The 24,353-nt window shown below is 51.8% G+C and overlaps 1 protein-coding gene across 1 annotated transcript in view; it reads left to right on the top strand.

Annotated features, from left to right (window-relative positions):
* Positions 1–24,353, top strand: part of POC1A (POC1 centriolar protein A) — a 73,572-nt gene that overhangs the window by 32,594 nt on the left and 16,625 nt on the right. The window contains exon 10 of the mRNA XM_060109581.1: positions 20,261–20,404. Within this exon, the coding sequence (XP_059965564.1) occupies positions 20,261–20,404 (144 nt within the window). The remainder of the gene's footprint in view (positions 1–20,260; positions 20,405–24,353) is intronic.

Raw genomic sequence — 24,353 nt, 5'->3', positions numbered from 1 at the left:
TTAGACACATTTCATGTTGAAAAGCAAAAGCCATTTCCCAGCCCTTCAGAATGAGAATAATGGGTTCCATTTTCCCTCTATTCTTGGCTGAGTTGCGATGAGGAGGGATTTCAGGGCTGTGGCTGGGGCGCTTTCTCTGCTTGGAAGCCTGCAGAGGAAGGACTCCAGCCCATGCGCTGGGCTGAGGGTGGGCAGGAAACTTCGTGGTCTGCCCCACGACACGCTGCATGGCTGGAGGAAGGTTGCAAGGTTTCAAGCAGATGAGCCGCCTCCCAGAGGGGCTTGTGTGGGGCCCCACGAGCTGTCTGTGGCAGGGGCTTGTGCTGGCGTTTTCAAGGGGCTCCTGTTTAGCTCTGTTCCTGCTACAGCCCTCGTCCTCTCGCCCTCTCTGCGCTCATCCTCACCGTTCTCATTCCCTCCTGCTGTCTCTGCTTTTTGGTCTGTCCCTGAGGCTATGGACCACTGTGTCTTGGCTGACCTTGGATTTGCATGTGCCCCCCAAGTCCCAGCCACTATAACTGACTTCTGCCTCAACCACAGAAGCATTGTAAAACCATTTTTAATAGCAAAGATGCATCTATTCTGATATAATCTTATTCTTGTCCTCTCTTCAAACATCTGAGCCTGTTATGCAATTGAGAAGGAAGGTTGTGCTGGGTGGGGCGGGAGTGGAAGAAGGCCGAATTCTAGGTAATTCAGTAAAACTAAAAAACCACTTCCTGAGTTCTCTGGGCTGGCTGCCCTCCAGTTCAGAGAACCTTGAGGTCTAGGGCCGAGGGCTTTTCTCCACTCACCTCAAATGGGGAGATGCCAGGTCCTCCTTCGAGAGATTTCACGAGGTGGTACATGCTAAGCAGGCACTTGGAACCGTGCCCAGCATGTGGCAAGTGCTCACCAAGCTTTAGCTATTTTTAAAATGTTCCTTTTCCTTCCTCTGTCCAACAGAGCTAGGCGAGTCCCCTGCCCGGGCAAGGGACTTAATGTGCTCTAAACCTGCTGCGGTGAGGGACAGCGGGCGGGGGTGGGGGCCCTTCTGACCGGGTCACATTTGAGGTTGACTCCACTCAGCAGACTGTCCCTGTGAGGTCCACTGTGGCTTCTGGACTCTTGCGGGTGTCATTTGTGCTTCCTGATGAGTAGCCCAAGTCCTCTCTGCTCGCAGACACGAAAGCAAATCCATGAGGTGGGTGGAAACAGGCCTCTTTTCCCCCCCTCACCCTCTGACTCCTCAGGGCATGGTGCCCAGGACCCCCTGAGACTCTGTGCTAGGACTGTTCCCAGGAAGAGGAGGCCAGGTTAGCCAAGGATATCTGGTCCAAGGCCTCAGCCTTCCCTAAGGATGGCCTGTTTCTTCTTCCTAGTTTCTCTGGTTCTGAAGGGGGAACCCCAGACACCCCCTGTGCCCCCTTCAGCTCCCACATTTCCATTTTGGGGCGCTATACAGAGTGGGCTTGACTTAGGGATTTTTGGGCCCTGATCCCTGGCTCAGAGAGTCTTGGCACTGGATCTTGCCCCACGTTGAGGATCTGGGAGTCCCAGGTGGTGTTTGCTCAAGATCTGGGTTCTCATGCAGGCACCTGGACTGAGAAGTCATTGGGTCAAGTTTGGGGAAGGGACCCGTTTCCACCTGCCTCATAGATTTGCTTTCTCGCTTGGGAACTTGGATAACTTGGGTCTTTTACTGAGAATACACATTTCTGGCTGGCATTTGCTTTTTGTAGTGAGGAGAAGTGTGGGTTGGTAGATGGGGCATTGTGAACCCCAAGTGTCTTAGAGGGGAGCCTCTCATTTCTCCACTTGAGGCCAGTTCTGGCTCTGAGTTCTCCAAGCTGTTGCAAGGGGCTCTTGGCAGCAGATCCTCAGTTAGAGGATGCCAGGCACACAGGCATCTTGGAAAAGTGTTGGTTTCATGGGACCCAGACTCCTAACACGTTGGCTGACCTTGCCTTGGGCTCGGGGCATCTGTGGGGGTTGAGATGTGCCTCTTAATGTGCTGGGGGCTCTCACTCTGCTGCACCCTCTGGCTGAATAGCTGGCCTTCCACAGTCTCCTTCATCCATGTGAACGAGAGCCTGGTGAGAAACACAGGAAAGCAGACGCTCCCTGGCCCCTCCCAGTACCTTCTTGCCTGGTTTGGCCATTGTTGGGCCTGGCAGGGCCTGGGCCTTGGGGGCTGACTTAAGAACAGTGGGGACTTTGTTTTCATGTTTCCTGGGACTTAGTGGATGACCCCCATGGGATAATTCATTCCTGCCCGCTGTGCTGCACAGAGGAGAAACCTGAGCCCAAAGGTCAACTGCTGGTGAGTGGCCCAGGTACCAATCAAGCCTGTGCCCTTGGGTCTCAGCCCTTTTGTTAGCAAAACTAAGAGACCCTGGACTGGAAACGATCAAGAGGTATTCTCCCCATTTCTCAGTGGGCATCCTAGCCTCCTCAGCCCTTGGGACAGATATGCAAGCCCAGCACAGGACAGACTCTGGTGACTCAGAAACAGCTCTTCCTCACTTTTGTGTGTGTGCGCTTGTGTTGAGTCCTGGCAGCACCACCTTGGGGCCTCTGGTGTCTGCATGCCCCTCACCCTTTGTGAAATTTGACTCCCCATTGCTGGTCCCCGTTATTCCCCCCACTAAGACCCTGAGGTTCCTGTCCTGTGAGGTGTCTCCAGATCACCTGGAATGGCCTGGGGCTGGGCACAGTACAGGGGAACAATAAGGGACCTGGCTGGCCAGGTGCTTCCTGCGGTGAGGACAGCAATCTTACAAGGATGGCTGCCCTGGAGAGGATTCTCGGGCAGCCCTACTAGGGAGGTGGATGATGCTGGAAACTTCTGGCTCTGGGAGCCACTTTAAGAGCTTGACTGGCAGTATTGCCCCTGTATCCTGTTCCAAGCCGAGGCTGGGGCCTGGCTGGATGTGGCACATCTCTCCTGTAACCTCAGACAGGTCATCTGGATTCTCTGTATCCTGATTTCTCCCCCCAGAGTACATTACTTCTCTGGGCATTTTCCATTTTACCGGCTCACTCTGCAAAAGACCATCCTGCAGGGGTGAGGGCAGGGCAGGGCAGCCGCCACAGCCTTTGCTGACCCTGGGCGATAGAGGTGCTCAGACAGATGCCTCACTCCACGCTCAGATTGCGTTTTACCCATCTTTACCTGAATGGAAGTCGTGGAAAGTGCTCTAGGTTTCTTAGTTTCCATGGGAAGACAGAGGAGACTAGAAATATAGAAGATTCAATATTTGTCACCAAAGTGCGATATTTAGAGAAAGTTTCCTGCTTGAAACAGAGAACCCTTGGACAGTAGCTGATGGGTAATGTGGCTGTGCATGGTCGAGGAGCACCAGATATTCGACGCCTCTAGCAGAGGGGCTTCCTGGGCCCAGGGATCAGAGTGAGGGGCTGAGCCCTCCCCGCTGACCTGTTGTATCCAGTACTGGGAGGCAGGCGGGACGCCCTCTCCTTTCCTTCCAGAGGCTACAACTGACTTACTGGGAGGTGGGTCAGGGCTGCTACCAGGCACATGTTAAATAATTACTGTGTTTACAAGAAGGGAGGGGTTGCCTTTGACAAGCATGAGAACAATGTTTGCAGAAACGCATCAGGCAGAGTTACTGGGCTTCCTGGCAGTGGAGTGAGGAGACAGGCCTTTTACCATTTGACATTTATTGCAGCAAGCCTCTTGCAGTGGTTCTCAAACTTTAGTGTGCATCAGAATCACCCTAAGGGCTTGTTAAAATTTAGCTTGCCCCATCCCCGGAGTGTCTGATTCAGTAAGGAATTTACATTCCTAACAAATTTCTAGGTGATGCTGTTGCTGCTGGTTGGTTGGAAAACAGTCTAGCCGATTGACACCCTGGCATCGCGGGCAGGGAGGTGGCTGGAGAGAGAGAGTGAGTCTCTGTCCATCTTAGGAAGTTTCTGTGGCTCATGGGGGCTACAGCTTGGGAGTGGCACCTGGAGAATTGCTGTCCCTTCAGCCCAGTTTGGAGCATTGTAGTCTTCCTCTTTCCAGAAGAGGAAAAGCGGTGTGGTTGGTTCTGATCTTGGTGCGGTGTTAAAAGAAATCCCAGTGCTGCCCTTTAGGCTTTTTAGACCTCAAGGCACTCTTTAAACCCACTGAGCTCTGTTTACAACTGGGCAGGCAGATGTGTGGTTTTATTCCCAGCCATGGCCATCAGTTAGAGGATGGGAGCCAGGGCAGCCCTCCGTGGGCCTCTGCCGGGCCTGTCGTCCTCTCTCAGCTCCTGCCCTGGCCATTAGTGCTGCTGCACCAGTTCCGTCATCCGTGCTTGAATCCATGTTCTCCAGGCCACCTGCCTCCTGCATTGTCCTCAATGTCCACCTCTTAACCTGCAGATGGGGGTGCCTAGGTCACCTCCCATCCTCCAGAGTCTGCTGGGCCTTCAGGGAAGCTGGCGGGTGAGTCTCTGACACCTGAGCTTGAGACGGCCTGGGTGCTTGTGGCCCAACATTTTAACCCCCAGGTGGAGGCCTTCTTTGTGGAGCCTTTTGGGGAAGTGCCTCCAGGCAGCAAGAGCAGGAACAAGCCCTGAAACAGCGATGACAGCAGTGGCTCCAAGAGGATGGGGCTGTGGGCTGGGCAGTAACTGAACTCCCTCCTCTGAGCTGCCCTTTTGAGGGGCTGATGGTAGCTTCCCGCCGCTGGAAAATTCCCATCCCTTTCACAAGGTCCCTATCCAGAGGAGAATGGCACAATTCTTAGGAAGGAAGGCCTATTAATGACTTAAACCAACAGGGGACGTGGTCTCAGAAATCCAGGGCAAGATGTATTAAGATAGTCACTGGGGAATCCAGACAAAGCCTGGACGCCCTTGTGTCCAGCCCTGCGTGCATCGGGACACACCTGGTGTGTGAACCTGGGCGCTCACCCACACCTGTGAGAGCTCTCATCTCTTTCAAGGGACTCAGAGCTGTTTGGGTTTCCTTTCCCCCTGGCAGCCAAAGCGTGGGTTCAAGGTCAGTGGAGATTCCACAGTTGCACGTGGAGAATTGAGCCCAAATCACAGGACAGTGGGGTCTGGACATTGTGGTGCTTTACTACAAGGCACACACAGCCCTGGGCAGGGCACACCGCATGCCTCAGAGTGCCTTTGTTTCAGCCCTGGGGCCACTGCAGTGATGTTACCATTTTGGTGACAGAGATGATAAAACAGCCACAGCCTGGTTAGGCCACGCTGACAAGTCCCCTCTCCACAGAGAGCCAGCAGGGGCCATGCATGCGAAGTAGAGAGGGTGGCATCTGAGAGATAGCCTGCCTGCCTGCCTCCCTCCCTGCCTGCCTCCCTCCCTGCCTGCCTCCCTCCCTGCCTGCCTCCCTCCCTGCCTGCCTCCCTCCCTGCCTGCCTCCCTCCCTCCCTCCCTTCCATGCTGCTTTTAAACCTAGAAACCTGAAAATGGAATAAATGAGCCACAGGTGGAAATAGACCCAGTTGCTTAAATCTGACTGTGATTCTTTGGCTCCACCCCCCTGTTCCCCAGCAGAACCGCGCTCCTCCTTTTAGTCTCTTTGCAGATGGCACCTCCTCCATGCAGCCTTCCCAGGAAGGGCAGCAGCTTGTGAAATCTTCCTGCTCCACCTACCCAGAGCACTCTGCTTGGTGGAGCAGCCCCTCTCTGCCACGGTCAGTTTTTCACAGGCCGAACTTGTTGCCCTGGAGGCCTGGGGCCTTGGTCTCCATGTGGTGCCCAACATGCATCTGGACATCTGAGCAGAATGCTCAGGAAACCAGAGTTCAGTGGACACATTCTGCTGTCTGTGGGCAGCGTGGGCTGAGTGTGTGAGGCTAGAGGCAGGCTCTGGCGCTTTCCTTTTGCCATGTTTGATGGTCCCAGGCTAAATGAAGGAAACCACTTTCTCACCTGGTTTGTCAGTTTGGGGGCAGGTGGTAAGGAGGGGTGTGGGCAGTGGAGGGTGGGAGAATCTATATGTCTGGACTAGAAGTTTTAGTCCTTCTTTTCATTTTCAATGGAAAAAATCCCTTTTCAGCTTGTATTTTCCAGATTGGATGGCAGCGTTGCCCATGTGGTGTAAGGGTGTTGGATAATGCTTGTGTTTATGTTCTCATTGGTTACCATGGAAAAAATCAGAATAGATGGTTTCCATGGAGATTATCTTAAAATTAGTTTCTTTGAAGGTCCGGACATTGCTGCAGGGTTCACTGAATGCTTTTGGTGCCATCGGGGCTTTCTCTATGGCAGTGCCAAAAGCTGGTCTGAACGTTTGTGGATTCAGCCTAATTTGCCTCCTGTGCTTGAAAGTGCCAGAACACCAGAGTGGGGGTGATCCTGTGCCTCACCTTCCTCCTGGGGTCCCGCTTGCCTGGCCTCAGCTCCACAGCTCATTCAAGTAGCCTGGAGCTTTTATTTTTTTACCAACAACAAAAAATACCCTTTGTATTGTGGAAATTTTCAAGCTAGCCCAAAAAGTAGAGAGAATAATACAATGAACCACCGCCCCATGTATCCTTTACCTAGCTTTAGCATTTTGCCGATCTTATTTTGTTCATCTCCTCCCACCCTTTTTTAGAAGTTGGAATATTTTTGTTTAATCCAGATATGTTACCCTAAATAAAGACTTTTCTGGGTTAAATAACTGCAGTGCTCTTATCACATCCAACAAAATTAATATTTCCTTAATATCAGATGCTTAGTCCATGTTCACATTTTTCTGCATTGTGTCAAGAATATTGTTTTGTGTTCTTTGTTCAAATAGGGACGTGGGAGCCTTTGAAAGCCCACGTCTCCCCTCAGCGTGGTCCTGCTACGTGGAGAGGTTGAGCACCCTTAGCTTAGCGCTGCAGTGGGGCCGGGCCAGGCGGAGCCTTGGGGCTCCACCCTCCCACTGTCCACAAGGGAGAGTTGTGTACTCTGAGCTCCAGGACGCCCTTGTCCCAGCCTGGAGATGTGTCAGCATAGGTGGGCCAGCTACTGCCAGCTGTCCTGGGGCAGGCGTCCGCTGGGGTGCGCTGTCCCTCTTCACAGTCTGCAAGGGGAGGGAGGGAGAGGGGTGATGTAACCTTGATTCACAACAGCTGTGTGCAACTTCATTTTCCAGGAAAGGGAGGCTGTGAGACACCGGGGTTGGGGTGGGGGGAGGCAGCCTCCCTCGGCTCCTCCCTGGGCAGCACCAGGGTGAGGGCTTTGGCTCATCGGAGGCCCGCTGCCTCTGCGGGGTAGGCAGAGCCGGTCCTGGTTATCTGTCTTGACAGGCTCTGCTCCTGTCCTGAGATGCTGCACAAAATATGAATTGCCGAGTGGTGGGAGTGGTGCCCGGGGATGGTTGGTGCCTCTAACACTCTCCATTGAACTAAGTGCAAGGAGAGTTTAAAATAGCCAGCCTTTGTTCCCGAGGTTTTAAAAATTCAACTCCAGTAGTTACAATGAGCTGTCTTCAAGTGGATCTATAAATAAACTGCTACTGTTCCTCTTTGTCACCGAGAGCTTTGGCGGCTTCCAGAGACGTCGGCTCTGCCGCTCATCTTCATTAGATGCCTCTCATCTGTGGGGCAGCTGCGGCCATCAGCAAGCCGGGCTGACACGCAGAGTTTGTAATGACAGCCACACGTTCCCTTTTAAAGAGCCACAGGGCCAAGCCACCATGCCCCATGATTGACTACACAGGGAACGATGTAACTTTGCATTGGAGAAACCTGGCAGGGAGGTCAGCATCACCATTGATTGAGGTCAACATCACTGATATGTAAGATATATAAGACCTGTCTGATATATAAGACCTGTCTGTGTGAGCCCTGTGGTGTCATGCATGTAGCTTTTGTGGTGCTCTTGTCAAAAATGCATAACCTCACCCCAATTGTGAGAAAACATCAAACAGGTCCAAACTGAGGGACATTTGACAACAAAACTGACCAGTACTCTTCAAAAATGTCAAGGTCATGAAAGACAAGGGAAAACTGAGGAGCTGGACAGATCTCAGGAGACTAAGAGAAAACTGAATGCATTGTGGGATCCTGGATAGGATTCTGGAACATCAGGATCCAAGGACATTAATGGGTAAACTGGTGAACCTCAAATGGAGCCCTTCCTTGGTTTGGTTAATGGAATTGTCCCAATGTTAATTTCCTGACGTGACCATTGTACTAATGGTTATGTAAGATGTTAACACTGGGAGAGCCTTGGGGAGGGATATATGGAAATTTTCTGTACTATTTTTTGCAACTTTTCTCTAAGTCTAAAATTAGTTCAAAGCAGTTTAATTTAAAAAAACAAAACAAAAACTACAGTCAACACTTAAGCTTTATCAGAAGCCTTGATCTCCCGCCCAGGGTGTCTCGGTTCAGGTGTTTGTGGTGGGGGACGGCAGGTGTTTCTGTCTCAAGGTAGGAGGTAACAACCTGAGCTACTTAGCACCCAGCCTGGAGTGGGCCCTTAGTGACGTGTGTGGAGCTGAACTGAGCAAGAGCCGGCCCTACAGGAAACAGGTCATGTTCAAAGGGAGTTCTTACAAAGGTATTGGTCACCAGCATGGGGACCGCAGGGTGGCGTTGTCTGCTTGTGGACTTTGTCGTTTCTCAAAATGCTCCGGAGGTGCACCCTCTCCAGGAACTCTGGGCAGACTGGCAGCAGATGCTCTGCAGCATCGCCTCCTCCTGAGGCTTCCCTGGGCCGTGTGGAGGACCCCACCACGCTGCCCTGCCCTGTTCCTTCTCATCCGTGTCCCTGAGCCCTGGGCTCTGCCTTGCTGCCTATCAACGTGTTTCTGACTGTACCAGGTGTGATGACCTGGAGGGCTTCCACTCCTAAAGCCTGGGTTGGTTTTCCTCCACGCTCAGAACCAGGAGGGCCAGGACCTCCCCTGGGTACAGGGAAGTTCTCGCTGCATGATGGTCTGCTTGCTTTCTCATGGCTGCCACCAGTTTGCAACTGCTTAGCCTTCCTCTCCCCGTTCCGTCCTCCCCCGCTTCTCCCCACAGCTTCCCTCACGTGTCGTTTCAGTAGGACAGTCCTCCCCTGCCCTACTTTTTTCTCCTGGGGGCATATCTGGACATTGGAATGACTTCCTGTTTCCTGCTTCTTACCAAGGCCGTCCTTTCACGCCTTTGAAACACATTTGGCTGTATAAGTCAGCCCTCTTGTGTGGGGAGAAAGACTTGGAAACCAAGTATTGGAGAGCACGGCTGGGGAGTCAGCAGGAGATGGCTGGGGTTGAGCCCAGGAGTGGCTGACATAGCCCTGGGGGTGGGAGCCTCGGTCTTGCTTTGGGCCTGAGTGAGGAGACAGGGGTTCTGTGGTGTGTGCATTTAACATCTCCCACATGCCAGGGGGGCCTGTGACCCACACAGGTGTAATAGGATGACAGAGGTAGCTGTGGCCCCTGCCTCAGAGGGACCCTCAGGAAAGGACTGTGAGGTGAGAAAGTGGGCCAAGCGGCCTGTGGTCTTGGTGCCTGGATGGCACTGGTTCTGTGTGAGGAGGCCTGGGTCAGGCACGTGGATCCCTCATCCTCCAGGTTAGACCCATCCTTTGACCGCTTCACAGTTCTTAGTTCAGAGGACACCCTGTCTGCTTCCCGTTGGTGGGAGCCTGGGGTCACAGGGTGGCTCTTACACTGAACTGGGATCTGTCACCTTGCAGAGTCTGATCGAGTTCAAAGGACACTGTCCAGCCCCATCCCCTCGAGCCTCTTGGCTCACTGTCCTTGGGAGCCTGGTGTGGGGAACACATGGAGGCACCCTGCACATTCATACTCTAGACAAAAGCCAGCAGCGGTAACCAAACCCCACACACATACTTGGGCTGGCTTGGAAGAACATTGGCAAGATTGCCAAACAATTAGATGATTTTAAGAAACTAGAATTCCTCTTGGGTTCAAGGCTATGTTTAGAACCAGAAGTTTCCTCTCTTCTTGGACTCCAGGCCGGAACCCTAAATTATAGGGCAGACAAGGCTGTAGTAGATCTAGTCCACAAATATGTGAGGGGAATACAGTACCAGGTTTCTTTTGAGCTTTGATTTGAGAAAACAGCTGTGTCTATTTCCACTTGAGAAGCTGGCGCTGAGCAGAGCCCAAGTGAGCTCTGCTCTGTCCCCTGCTCTCCTCGCCAGGGCCAGGTTTAGCAGACAGGGAGGCAGGCGAACTGGATGCCTGTTAACTTTCCATGAGGCAAATTGTCAAAGCCAAAGGCCTGAGGTGAAAACCAAGGAACGTCTGTGTCCATGAATCTGCACCCTTGCTTAGCAGACTGTGATGAGCAGTTCGATGAAAGATTAAGTTGAAAAGATTCAACCATGGTGTGTGTGTCTGTCCATTTCTTCGTTTTGCACTCAGGGTCTCTACTAGGAGGGTAACTGGTGAGACAGTCCAGATCTTGGGCCTGGGTCACCTCTGGCTCCCCTCTCTGGCCAGACCCAAGCCTTGGACCAGTTAGTTCCTAGATACTTTTGTCTGTTACAGAGTTTTAGTTTCTGGAGCAGGCTGGGCAGGGGGCAAGGTCCGGTGTTAGAGACTAAAAGAGAAGGAGAAATTTCCGTCTTAAGCAGGTGTTAATAATTGACCACCCCGCCCAACTAGAGGGGGGCATTCTGTCAAGTCAGCTCATGACATCTTTATGGTAGAACTCCAGCCACTCCTGGCTTCTGGCCAGGTGTATGTAGACCTCACTTGCTCATGACTCTCAAGCTGCGTATGGACCCCTAAGCAGCTGAGACCTGAAGTTCCATAGACTGGGCAGCTGCTGCTTGGGAAACCTTGCTTGAGACATCTGCTAACAACTGGGGTGTCACTGAAATGTGACTCTGACCTTCTGCATTTGGAAACCATCATCCCCAGACCAATGGTGGACCTCACGGGCCTGACCTGCGGTCTTTAACCTTGGGTTTTGCCCACTGGTAATGTCCTGTGGTGAGGCAGTGATTTTCACCTTGAGTGCAGAGTGGCAATGATGGGTAGTGTCATGTGATGGGCCTGTTGGGGTCCTAGGGGCATTTCGGTTGTAACTGCATCTTTTTCTTTTTTCTTTTTTTTTTTTTTTGCCATACGCGGGCCTCTCACTGCTGCAGGCTCTCCCGTTGCGGAGCACAGGCTCCAGACGCGCAGGCCCAGCGGCCATGGCTCACGGGCCCAGCCGCTCCGCGGCATGTGGGATCTTCCCGGACGGGGGCACGAACCCGTGTTCCCTGCATCGGCAGGCGGACTCTCAACCACTGCGCCACCAGGGAAGCCCATCTTTTTCTTTTTTAAGTCAGATTTATTAGTACACAAATCGTAACATTCACCATTTAAAAAAGTGAACCAGGGCTTCCCTGGTGGCGCAGTGGTTAAGAGTCCGCCTGCTGATGCAGGGGATGCGGGTTCGTGCCCCGGTCCGGGAGGATCCCACATGCCGCGGAGCGGCTAAGCCTGTGAGCCATGGCCGCTGAGCCTGCGCATCCGGAGCCTGTGCTCCGCAACGGGAGAGGCCACAACAGTGAGAGGCCCGCATACCTCATAAAAAAAATAAATAAATAAAATAACATAAAAAATAAAAAAGTGAACCATTCTCTGAGTTTCGACAATAATGTAATCACCACCATGATCATGTTATAGAATATTTCCATCATCCCTCCAGATTTCCTTGTGCTTCTTTGTAGTCAATCCAGTCCCTCCACCTCCAGCCCCAGGCAACTACGAGTCTTTTTTCTGCATTTTTCAGAATTTGATATAATTGAAATCATATAGTTATATGTTCTTTTTAGTCTGGTTTCTTTCAGCTTAATTATTTTGAGATTCACCCATGTTGTTACATTTATCAATAGTTCATTTCTTTTTATTGCTGAGTACTACTCCATCAAAGGGATATATAATTCGTCTGTGAACACTTGGGTTATTTTCAATTTTGGGGCTATTACAAATAAAGCTGCTGTTAACTTTTACATACATATCTTTCTATGGACATATGCTTCCATTCTTTTTGGGTAAATATCTAGGAGTGGAATGGCTGAGACGTGTAATGGGTATATGCTTAACCTTTTATGTTACTGTCAAACTGTCTTCCAAAGTGGTTGTTCCATCTTGCATTCTCCCCAGCAGTGTGTGAGAGTTCAACTTTCTCCACCTCCTCGCCAGCACTTGGGATGGTCAGTCTTTTTAACTCTAAAGCATTGTAATAGGTGTATAAGTGATACCTCATGGTGATTTTAACTTGCATTTTCCTGATGACTGAGGATGTAGAACATTTTTTTACATGTTTGTCATCTTTATATGTTCTTTGGTGAAGTGTCTTCAAATCTTTTGCCTATTCTTTAAATTAGTTGTCTTATTGAATTATGAAAGTTCTTAGGTGTTCTGGATACAAGTTCTTTACCAGATATGTGACTTGCAAATATTTTCTCCCAGTCTGGGTTTGTGTTTTCATTTTCTTAACAATGTCTTTCAAAGAGCAGAAGTTTTGAATTTTGATGAAGTTCATTTTATTGGCTTTTTCTTTTATGGATCATACTTTGGCTGTCATATCTAAGAAATCTACCTAACCCAAGGTCACAAAGATGTTCTCCTATGTTTTAGAAGAAAAATTCATACGAATATTATAGTTTTAGGTTTTACATTTTGGTCTATGAATCATTTTTGAGTTACTTTTTGTATACGATATGAGATATGTACTGAAACTCATTTTTTTGCATAAGGATTCCAATTGTTCCAGCAATTGTTGAAAATACTATCTTATTTTCTCTCTGGTAAGTGGTGTACCATTTTAAAAAATTAATTGACCATATATCTGTGTGTATATTTCTGGACTCTATTTGTTCACTGATCTATGTGTCTGTCCTTTCACCAATGCCACACTGTCTTGATTGCTTTAGCTTTAGACTAAGTCATAAAATCAGGTAATGTGAGTCCTCTAGTTTTGTTCTTTTTTTCAAAAATGTTTTGGCTTTTCTAGTTCCTTTGCCTTTCCATATAAATTTTGGAATAAGCTTTTTGATTGCTATAGATGATTTTGAGGAGAACTGACATCTTAACAACTTTGAGCCTTCAGTACATGAGCATGGTATATCTCTTCATTGATATTAGTCTTTTCTCATCAGTGTATTTTAGTTTACAGCATACAGATTTTGTACATATGTTGTTTGATTTATATCTAAGCATTTTGTAGTGGGTTGAATAGTGCCCCCTCTGCCAAGAAATATGTCTACATCCTAACCCCCAGAACCTGTGAATGTGACCTTACTTGGTGAAAGGGTCTTTGCCGATGTGCTTAAGTTAAGGATCTTGAGATTAGATCATCTTGTGTTATTAGGTTGGCCCTAAATCCAGTGACAGGCGTCCTTATAAGAGACACACAGGGAAGAGAAGGTCATGTGAAGATGGAAGCAGAGGGTGGAGTTATATAGCCATAAGCCAAGGAATTCTGGAGCCACCAGAAGCTGGAAGAGGCAAGAAAGGATTCTTAGTGCCTCCAGAGGGAGTGAGGCCCTTTTGATATGTTAATTTCAGACTTCCAGCCTCCAGAACTCTGAGAGAATAAATTTCTGTTATTTTAAGCCACCAAATGTGACAATTTTTTTTTAGAACAGCCATAGGAAACTGATAACACATTTCATGTTTTTTGGTGCTATTGAAAAGATAATGGCCAAGAATTTTTGGAAAATGATGAAAGGCATCAAACCACAGATCCAAGAAGCTCAGAGAAATGACAAGCAGGCTGAAGAAAAAACAAAAACAAAACAGAACCCTACACAAATTATATTCAAGCTTCTGAAACCAAAGATTAAGAGAAATTCTTAAAAGTAGATAGAGAGGGCTTCCCTGGTGGCGCAGTGGTTGAGAGTCCACCTGCCGATGGAGGGGACACGGGTTCGTGCCCCGGTCTGGGAAGATCCCACATGCCACGGAGCGGCTAGGCCCGTGAGCCATGGCCGCTGAGCCTGCGCGTCCGGAGCCTGTGCTCCGCAACGGGAGAGGCCACAGCAGTGAGAGGCCCGCGTACCGCAAAAAAAAAAGGTAGAGAAAGGAGACATTATGTACAGAGGATCAAAGATAAGAATTACAGAACTATTCTCATAAAACTGCACAAGCTGGAAGACATGGAAGTAACATTTTAAAAGTATCCAAAGAAAAAACTGTCAACCCAGAATTCTATATGCAGAAAAAAAATCTTTTAAAAATGGAGAAATAAAGACCCCCCCCTTTTTTTTCCCAGACAAACCAAAGCTGAGATAATTCATTACCAGTAAAGTTGTACTATAAGAAATGTCTCTTTTCTCTTTGTTCTCCTTCTGGGATTTCAGTCACACATGTATTAGATAATTTGATATTGTCCCACAGTTTACAGGTAGTCCGTTCTGGGTTTTTTTTTCCCCTATTATGTTTCAGTTTGAGGAACTGGTCTGTCTTCAAGGTCATTGGTTTCTTTTCCTCAGTTGAGCTGAGCCTACTGTTGGACTGGTCAAGAAGATCGTTCAGGTTTTTCCAAAACCTCTTCCCAAATGAACATTTTGGCCAACCCAGTAGTAGCCCAACAAAGTCATTCTTCATATCTGGTATTGGGCTTCTTATTTCTAGCATTTCCATTGACTCTTTCTTATAATTTCTACCTCTCTGCTGAAATTCCCCACCTGTTCATGCATGTTGTCCACAATTTCCAGTAAAATCTTTAACACATTAATCATAATTATTTTTTCTCCATCTGATAGTGCTCACATCTAAGTCATCTGAATCTAATTCTGCTGATTACTTTGTCTCTTGACAGTCGGGGTTTTTTTTCTTGCCTTTTTGAGTGTCTCGTAAGTTTTTATTGAATGCCAGACATCATGTTCAGAATAGCAGAGACTGGGGTAAATAGTCAGTCTTATCAGGAGTTGATACCTTGTACTTAGGGTGAGGTCTGGGTGTTGGAGGATTTTTCTCAATGTTCCTGCTCCACCCCCAGCTTTCAGCCTACCCTGGGGTCCTGCCCCTCAGAGGATGTCTGTGTCCATGGTCTTGTCCCTCCCCCAGCAGTAGGCTGCTGGTGCTTGTTACCTGGTGCTTGCTAGCTTTGTTGGAGGAATTCTCTGCTGTCCTGGGCCAGTTTCAGTCTTAGGCCCTGTGTCCCTGGGTCTTAGAAGTAGGGCATTCTCAGTAGTCCTGCCCCTCCCTCAGCCTTTGAATACCTCAATGATCTCCACTCAGGATGGTTTCCTGCCTCTCCCACAAGGGAAGAGGGGGTTTCATCTCTTTTTGCTCTTCCCCCAGTAGCTTAAGGATTTTGTTCCGTAGGCAAGGAGGGTCTTGGCAGGGCTTCGTGCCTTTTCTGTGTCTACTCCCCTCCTCCAGGCCTGCACCCTCAAGGATGGCTTTTTCCCCCCACCCCGTCTTTCTCATGGATGCCCAGCGGAGGTCTGTGGAGAAGACCCTGTGAGCAGGTGCAAACTCCCCTTGTATCTGTGGCTCCCAGGGGTTCTTCATTCTCACCCTGGCCACTCAGCCTCTGCAACTTGTTAACATGCATAACTCAGTTCTTCTCACCCACTTGTATGGCACTCAGTGTCCCTTCTTCCCAGGCTTTGCCAGAGGTGAGCCGATGCTCACTTCCTGTTTTCCTTGGAAGAGTCTGCCTTTCCTTAGATTTCAGGCTAGTTGTTTGCTCCGTGATCTCAGCTCTCTGATTTAAGAAAAGTTAAGATCCTTTTAGATTGTTTCTCTTTTTCTTGTTAGGATAGGATTAATACCTCCCCCAACTTTCTCTACCTTAGGCAGAAGCTTCTTATCCCCACCTGCATTTTGATGATGAAAAGGTGAGACCATAGGCAATCCAGAGACCAGTAAAGAAGTTATCCCAGATGGATTGATTTCTCGTCACAAGGAAGACCTGCAAGCTCTGCTCTTTTGTTTTTTTGTTTTTTTTTTTTTAATTTTTTAAAAAAGATTTATTTATTCATTTTATATTTTATTATTGCTGCATTGGGTCTTTGTTGCTGCACACGGGCTTTCTCTAGTTGCGGTGAGCGGGGGCTACTCTTCGTTGCAGTGTGTGGGCTTCACATCGTGGTGGCTTCTCTTGTTGCAGAGCACGGGTTCTAGATGCGCAGGCTTCAGTAGTTGTGGCACGCGGGCTTCAGTAGTTGTGGCTCGTGGGCTCTAGAGCGCAGGCTCAGTAGTTGTGGCGCACGGGTTTAGTTGCTCCGTGGCATGTGGGATCTTCCCAGACCAGGGCTTGAACCCGTGTCCCCTGCATTGGCAGGCGGATTCTTAACCACTGCGCCACCAGGGAAGTCCTGCTCTTTTGTTTTTTAATGAAAATGTATGGGTTGGTTACCCATGTGTTTGAGTGGCTGAAAGCAACCACAGATATTTACGCAACTCCTACTGTGCGCAGTGCTGAGCTCATGGTGGCGTATGACAAGCTGGCAGCAACAGAAACTGAGGCAAGTAGATTAAACTACTGTGAGAGCCCGGGATCCCACACCAGGGTGGGGACACCTACAGACCCCAAATGAGATTGCCACGAAGTTAAATAGATTCATCTATTCTGAGTTTGACCTTTTTTTTTTCTTTTGATGTTAAGATGTTTATATTTGGTACAAGTGAAAGTTGTCGACTTGGTGTGACTTTCTAGGTATGTGTGTTTGGGTTAATGTTGTTGTAATCTTACCTGTGAGAGAACTAACAAGGACCACCAGGCAGGGCCCCTAGTACCCTTGGATGTGGAACAGACAAAGCACTGATAGGATTTCTCCCCTTAAACACTGCTCCTGTTATCCCGTCACAGCCCTTGAATGTGCTTCTCTTCCTGCTCTTGCCCATCATCTTCTTACCTCTGCTTTATTGCTTATCTGCTGAGCTCTTGGGGAAATGCCACATCTGCAGAGTGCTGGAGTGCAGGTGAGTACCTGCGATGATGTGCAGTGGGGCGGGACTGCTGGCCCTTTGCCTTGGGAAGGTGTCATTTCACAGGAGTGTCACCATGATGGGCTTGGCTCTTTGAGGCATTGAGTGTGTGTGGAGGGCCTGCTCTGTGTTCAGCTCTGTGCCAGGCAGGCATTCCAGGGCAGGTGGGGTGGGGGAATGACGCAGGAAGTGTTAGAGCCAGGAGCCAGGAGCCTCCACAAGGATGGAAGAGAGGAGCTGGGGGTGTGGAAGCAAATCCGCAGGCCATGCCACCTGTCAGAGGCTGCTTCCTGTCAGGAAATGCCTGTACTTTGGGTTCAGATCCCAGCCGTCATTTCCTGTATTAGAGCAAGTGAGTTAACCTCCCTGAGCCTGCTTCCCCATCTGAAAATTAAGGTTAGTAATGCCTGCTGTGAGGGGTCATTGTAGGGATTAAATGAAGTGACATATAAGATGCTGGCACATGGGTGGCAAGTAAACCACAGCGATAGCCATCTTTACGTGCGGTGTGTCAAGTGCTCTAATGTCTTCTGGTAAGAGCGGGCAAGGTTGCAAAGAAGGGCTGTGTCCTGGTGAAGGTAAGAGCAGGAGCGAATGCTGTGGCTGGAGGAATAGCCCAGGGCAGGCAGAACCCTGGACTTGTGAGCAAGGCTGGAGGCTGGGTACCTTCTGACAGTCACTTCCTGTCTGAGCCTCAGGTTCCTGCAGCCCTCTCTTCCAGAGGCCACCTCCCTGGTTCGGGCATGTGACTGCGGTCCTCAGTACTCTTTTGGAGCTGGCTGGGCTTGGGCTCAGAAGGAGGGTTCCTGTTGGTAAAGTCAGCGGTGCTCACCCCCCCCCCCGCCCCTGCTTCCAGAGACTCGGCTCCACACTGTCCATTTCTGGGCCACTCTGCAGAAACATTCAGAATTTCCATCCCCTCCTTCCCAGGCAGCAGGCAGCGCCCGTCTGGCTGTCAGGACAGAGGGCTGCCAGGTTCCCACCCTCCCTCTGGTGGCCTTTCCTGAGGGAGCCAGGGGGACTCAGTGTCCAGAGGAAGAGCGTGCGTGTCTGGAAGGGGGGTCCTTTGGAAGCAGTAGGCACTGGCTTCTTAAGAAAGGCCTGTGGGTGATTTGCAGATAAGCACCTCTTACAGCTCAGCCCTTGGAAGGACAGGCCCAGTCATCACCCCCATTTTATAGAAGATGAGGAAGTGGAGGCCAGGAGGGATTAAACCTCTTGCCCAGGGCCACCTAGCTGGTCAGTGGTAGAGCTCAGATATCGACCACAGCCTGTCCGAGTCACTGCTCTTCCCTGCTGCACTCTGCTTTGTCTCCCGACAGCACTGCGTGGGTCTGGGGGCCACTGCGGTGAGGTGAAGGCCAGTCAGGGCTTCTGGAACATTCCTTTTGGGATGGGCTTTGAGAGCTGAAGTGTATCGATTCCTGGAGGACTGGAAGAGCCTAGCCCCGGTGGGCTGAGGTCTTACAAAATGGCCACAGTGCCGCAAGCAGATAGGCCAACGGTGGGCATGTGGACATGGCCCTGCTCCTGCTTTCAAGGATCCTCCTCAGGCTTGTGTCTCACATTCAATTTCTCTTTAACCACCAGGGCCTGCATTTTTCCAAGTTCAAATTGACATGCACTTGAGAGTTTGTTATCTATGAGATTAGAACACTTTCCTAATAAAGGAAAATATGCAGGTAGGGTCCACGTGCTAAACTGCCCTTTGATGCTTGGGAATCCTCTTCCGGGCTGATTCTTCTCAAGGACTCTGAGGCCTGCCCAGGTGAACATGTCCAGGGCAGAGCATCTTCCTGGGGCTAGGCCACTGGATTTATCCAAAAGATGGGCCAACTCAGAGGAGATGCAAGCAGGCTGCCAGTGGCAGGTGTGAGGCATCCTAGGTGAGCCCCAGTCATAGCCAGTATTCTCCAGTGGCTGTGGCATTGAGGGGTGGAGGAGTGCTGGGTGGAGTACCCTAGCTCTGTGGTGTATGGGGAGTTGACAAGCTTTGAGCCTAGTGATGCCCTGGGTTTAGAGGGGAGAGGCGCGATGAGTGCAGGCAGAAGACAGGAATAGGGGGCACAGGCACATGGGCAGGTGGCAGGCCCTGTGGGTGGTCTGGCATTGATTCATCCCACTCGTGTCCTGGCCCTGGAGACGCAGTGGCTGGAGGAACAGGGCAGGGATGGGGCAGGCCCAGGTGCGGAGCACAGAGGAGCTTCCGATTGGGCATGGGGGGTTGCAAGGTGAGTGGAGGACAGGATGCTCGGAGCAGGGGGAAAGAAGGGTAGATGAGGGGCCCTGGGAGCTGGGCACGGGAGCACTGAGGTGGGAGCAGAGCTGCGGAAGGAGGCAGGCGGGAGCAGGGTGCCCCGTCAAGGGGGTTGAATTTTCTCCCAGTGCCGGTAGAGAGCCCTGGATGACTGGCAAAGCCAGGGAATGATGTGGTAACATTTGGAATGTCCGTCAGTGAGGCTATGGTTGAAAACACTGAGCCCCAAGTGTGGCTGCCTTTATGGGTTACTGGGGTTTGGGGGCTGGCCGAGAGTGTCGGCCTCACTGAGCATGTCATTCCCACAGCGGGCGAGTCCACAGAGGAACTGTAGGTTCCTGAGCATCTGCCCACCGTGTCCTTGGGAGGCTCCCGGCATTCTGCCCTGCTGAACACATGCACGATGCTTCTGGGGTCAGGAGAAGCCTTTGTGTGCAGAGCAGTGCCTGACTTTGGGGGGACACACACTGGACTGGAATGAGCCCCCTTAGGAAATCACTTGCCCTCAGTGGTAGTGGAGGAGGAGGAGGATGGCTTCTGCATTTGGGGACTGAGGATCTTAGGCAGAAACACCAAGTCCCTCATGTTCCTGGAGTCTTCTCTGAAGCAGCCCGGGGCGCCTGTCCTGTGGATTCTGACTCCCGCCAGCCATCAGGCCAGGACGTTCATGTAGAATCTGTTTTCCCAGGGGATCTAGCCAGGGCAGGGTTGGAACCTCCCGCTTGTTCTGGGCCACCCCCATTCCTGGGGTGGGGAATTGACCTTGAGCTAACCAGGAGGAAGGGTGACTTCAAAGCCAGGCTGGGCTTCAGGGGTCCCGCACTCTGACAGGCCTAGTGGAGGGCATGCCGTGTGAAGAGCTGGCAGCCCCTGGCCTCTCTGAGGGCCTCCAAGAGCCCACCTGCACATCCCTCCCAGGCCCCTGCAGCCCGGACTGCCAGGTGCTTTGATTCCGCTCCTCACTCACGGCCTCTGCTCAGAAAGGGGAGCTGGAAGGGAGCACACAAGCCCGGATGTGGGAGTCCCGCCACACCGCCATTGCTCACCAACATTTGGAACTCATCTTCTCGAGTTTGCTGGTGGTTTTCCACTTGATCCTTCAAGGAGCTCTTCCTCTCGGTGTTTCCTCAAGCACTGACTCAAGACTAAGGGGTTCTCTTTCCTTTCATTGTCTTTAGCCAGAAGTGGATTCCCCCATCCCACCAGGCAGGGGCAGGAGTCAGGAGTCGATGCAGAGCCAGCCCCAAGAGCCCGTCAGCATGCCCCAGACGCTGACCAGCACGCTGGAGCACATTGTAGGCCAGCTGGACGTCCTCACGCAGGTAGGCCGTGACGTGAATTCACCCCATCGTCTGCACTTGGCCTGGCATTTGGACCATTTGAAGTTGGCCAGCGGGTGCTGGTTTGTTTTTTTTTTTTTTTAATCTGTCAAAACTTTCAGTATTTCGTCTTTTTTTTTCTCTCTCTCTCTCTCCTTATCCTAACCACATTACTGTCATCACACCCAACAAGGTTAATGATAATTCCTCAATACCATCCAATATTCTCAGGGGTCACTTTTAACGGGTTCAGGACACACAGAGGGAGAAAGAACTATGAAGGTAAGGACCGAGGGGATGCAGGTGGCACATTAAAGAGCCGAGGTGACGTCGCTCCCGGCTGCGGCCCTGGATCAGGTGCCCAGCTCCCCGGGCCTCCCCGTCCCTGCTGTCATTAACTGCGCCAGGCCAGGTCGAGGCCCGCTCGGAGCCGTGAGCTCCTCGCCTCCTGGCTCCCAGGCGGCGACCCCAGCAGGCCCGGTGCAGCTGAACAACCCACTGTCCCCAGATACCGGCGAGTTCCTGGAGGGGAAAAGATTGACACAGCTGCCTGCACTGCGCCCCGGCCCTCCCCCACAGTACCTGCATCTCCTGGCAGGGCTGGGAGCTGCAACTGGCTTCCGAGCCCAGCCCACCCGGGTCCCCCGCAACCGCTCTTCCTGATGCCTGTTCCCGCACCGAGCTCTCAGCACCGTGACCTCCGGGTGCTGGATTTTTTAAAAATATAATTATAATATACCTATTTTCCAGCCCAAATTAATGAAATAGCAGTGCCTGCCCTGGGATCCTGGCTTTCAGAGCCATCCAATCCCTGGCCAAGCCACTGGACCCCAAAATCACCAACACTGAATCCTGCCAGGGAGTGCCCACCCAGTGCTGGCCTGGGCCACAACAGAGCTTTGAAAGAAACGCTGTCCGTTCATTTGACTCTTCGCTGGGTGGGCACTCGAGGGATATGCCAGGGAACAGCGTGCAGTGAGTCAAGGCATCCGAGAGCCCAGGCTCTGGGTTCGAGCTGGTGCTGCTTCTTATCCTCTGAGCGACCTTGGAGACATCCCTTCGGCTCTCCAAGCCCTGGTGTGTTTATCTGTGATGAGCCTGCCATGTTTGTGGTCAGGATTAAAGGAGATGAATCTGCAGGAAGTTTGACCTGTGCCTGGCCCTAGATAGCTGCTCAGTAGATGTTAGCTGTGGCACTGACCACCCTCATCAGGGAGATCAACATGGCCCCATCACCACCAGGAGCGTAAGTGCATCTGGCAGCTCATAACACAGACTTGCACTGCAGCAATTCCAGTGAGAGCAAAGCGCCCTGACGAGAGGTGGCAGCCAGCACTGTGGGCATGCCCAGTGGGGCATCTTCTCCTGGGGTGGAAGAGCAGTGCTGCAGAGGGAACAGCCTGCCTGCAGGTCTGGAGGGGTCATGGGCATATCCAGGCAACAAGCAGAGCCCAGCACAGCTGACATGGGGCATGTAGGTGGTGGTGGCAGCTGGGCCGAGGCAGGATTTAAAGGTCCTCAGGCCCCTTCCCTCCTGGGCTCTGGGTGCAGACCCCCCGCCCCCGTCTGTGCTGGCTCACGGCTAGAGGGGGGAATGCAGGAGGGAGGCCAAGGACCCTTGGGTCTCTGACAGAGATGGAGCTGAAGTGGCGTGGCGTCCCTTCCCTACCTCTGGATCTCGGGCTAAGTGTGAAAACCTCCCCAACATTGTGTCCCATGGTCCACGGCATGTCACAGCATCCCAGCTGGTACTGCACACCCTGGACCCACTGAAGGAAGGACATTTGAGGGGAAAGGTCAGGCATCGGTGACTAGGGGATGGTGGGACTATGCGCACATCATACAGACATTGCCGAGAGCCTCTTAGCCCTGGAGGAGGAGGCGTGTGCTGAGAGGGAGATGAGCAAAGACAGAAAACTTCTCCCACCTCAGAGCCGTCAGAAACTGCCAAGCCTGCCTCATGTTCTTCACAGCCTCGTCAAGTGAGAGTTCAGGGGAGGTGGAATGAATTAGAACTTTATAGGATAAAATTGGAAATTAAGTCTGAGAAGGTAGTTAAAAATAGCCTCATTGGATCCAGAGGAGTATAACACTAGAAACATTTCCTGTCACTGTGTTTTAAGGGTGTACATGGAAGGTTTTGTTATGTGTTAGCAGTCAGGAGTCTGGTAGTAACTTTGTAAGAAACTGGCATCACAGGGAATAAGTGAAACCTTGGCCTGTGGCCGGGGTCACACCGCTCAGCCCCTTTGCAAATCCAGACAGCACTGCCCCCCCACCAACGGCCAAGCCCATCAACCAGTCACCCGCTTTGCCAGACAGTGTGCGTTCCTGAAGGCCACAAAGTGTGGCGTGTTCCTGATGGAGTCAACATATTTTGAGGCAACTTGGGACCCACAGATGAAGCCCCCAGCTGAGACCTTAGAGTGCAACCTGTTTTCAAAATGGTGTGGGGAGGCGTCTGCACGAATTTGCACGCTACCTCGGGCTTGGTCGCCAGTTATTTTCTGGGCCCACATCCCCTCCTGGAGTTGGGGCCCTAGCTGAGGTGTTTAGCTCCAGCCAGAGCTACCCCTCCCGTTGGGACCAGCCTGGCTGCGGGCAGCCCCCTCTCTGGAGGCTCCCCTGAGGCCTAGAGCCGGGTGACCACCGCCGTCCTTCTCCCCATGCGGGTAGCTCAGCTGGGGCTCTGCGCCTACTTGGCCCGTGGGCGTTGGCCTCGGATGCTTTCCCCTCAGCGGCACGCCTCACTCTCCTGGCGCGCGCGCCTCTGCTTTGGAGGAGCAGGGGGTGTCGCGGCCACCCCGACACTGGCACCGACCTCGGACTTCTCTGTCTGAATCATGCTGTTCTCCGCCGTCCCGCCCCATCACTGCCCTTTCCCTCCCCAACAAGGAAGTCTATTTCTGAGAGGCCTCTGAGAGGGACACTGCCTTCTAGGTCCTGTGGGCCTCCCTCCTGAAGAGCATCCTTCAGGGAAGAAGCCCAGGGCTGCAGTGGGCAGCGGCCAGGATGTTTACTGAGCGAGTCACAGAGCCTCCAGTCCCGAGTGACAGAAGGCGCTCCGCTGTGGAGGTTAACTGTCTTCAGAGCCTGCCTTCCCGCTCAGCAGGCTGGATGCGGCCCAATGGTCGAACCCTCTCTGGAGGTGTGTGGCTCATTTGGCACCCGTCTGAAGGCTAAGGACCCGGCCTCAGTCCTCGTCCGTGGACGCTCTGTGCAAACCAGAGGCCCAGAGGTCAGGCGGCTGAGCGGGCCTGGAGGAAAATGTGGCTCAGAGCTTGTTTGGGTGCAAGTCCTGGCTTTCCCACTTCTAGCTCAGTGACCTTGGGCAAGTCACTTAACCTCTTCATGCCTCAGTTTCCAGATCTGGGACACAGAGCTGATAATTGCATCCACTTCACGGGCCTCTTGTGCGGATGGGGTGTGTCAGCCAGTGTGCAGCTCTTTGAACGGTGCCCAGCAACGCCATGTGCTGCTGATGTGCTCAGTGCTGCTCCTGCTGCTGACCTTGTCACTGTTCAGGGCCTGGCTGGCATGGGTGCAGGGGATCCTCACGACGGCACCAGAAATAGCTCCCCAGTTCCCCCTGCCTCCCTGCCCAGGAGATCCTTTCCCCCGCCCTCACAGCAGGTGTGGAGGGTCCCCTCCGTGCGCACACGTTCGCTGAGCCTTTTCTGTGTGTGGGGCCCTGAGCGAGACCCAGTCCCACCCTTAGGAGGGCCCAGGACTGAATCTGCTGATGTCAGAGCCAGGCCTCCTAGGAGGAGCAGGCAACCAGGACCGTGGGAGACAGCTGGGCAGAGTGCGCCAGACGGGAGTCCTGTGGGCCCGGTGGAGAGGGCCACAAGTCCTTTGGCCTGGGCTAAAAGAAGCAACGTAGGCATTTGCGCTGCTGGTGCGGCCACTGAGCAAGGCAGAGTCGGGCCACACCCATGCTGAGGGTCTGGCA

The sequence above is a fragment of the Mesoplodon densirostris genome, chromosome 10, assembly GCF_025265405.1.
Source record: "Mesoplodon densirostris isolate mMesDen1 chromosome 10, mMesDen1 primary haplotype, whole genome shotgun sequence".
In the NCBI taxonomy this organism is placed as follows: domain Eukaryota; kingdom Metazoa; phylum Chordata; class Mammalia; order Artiodactyla; family Ziphiidae; genus Mesoplodon; species Mesoplodon densirostris.
This window is presented reverse-complemented; position numbering and strand designations above follow the sequence as displayed.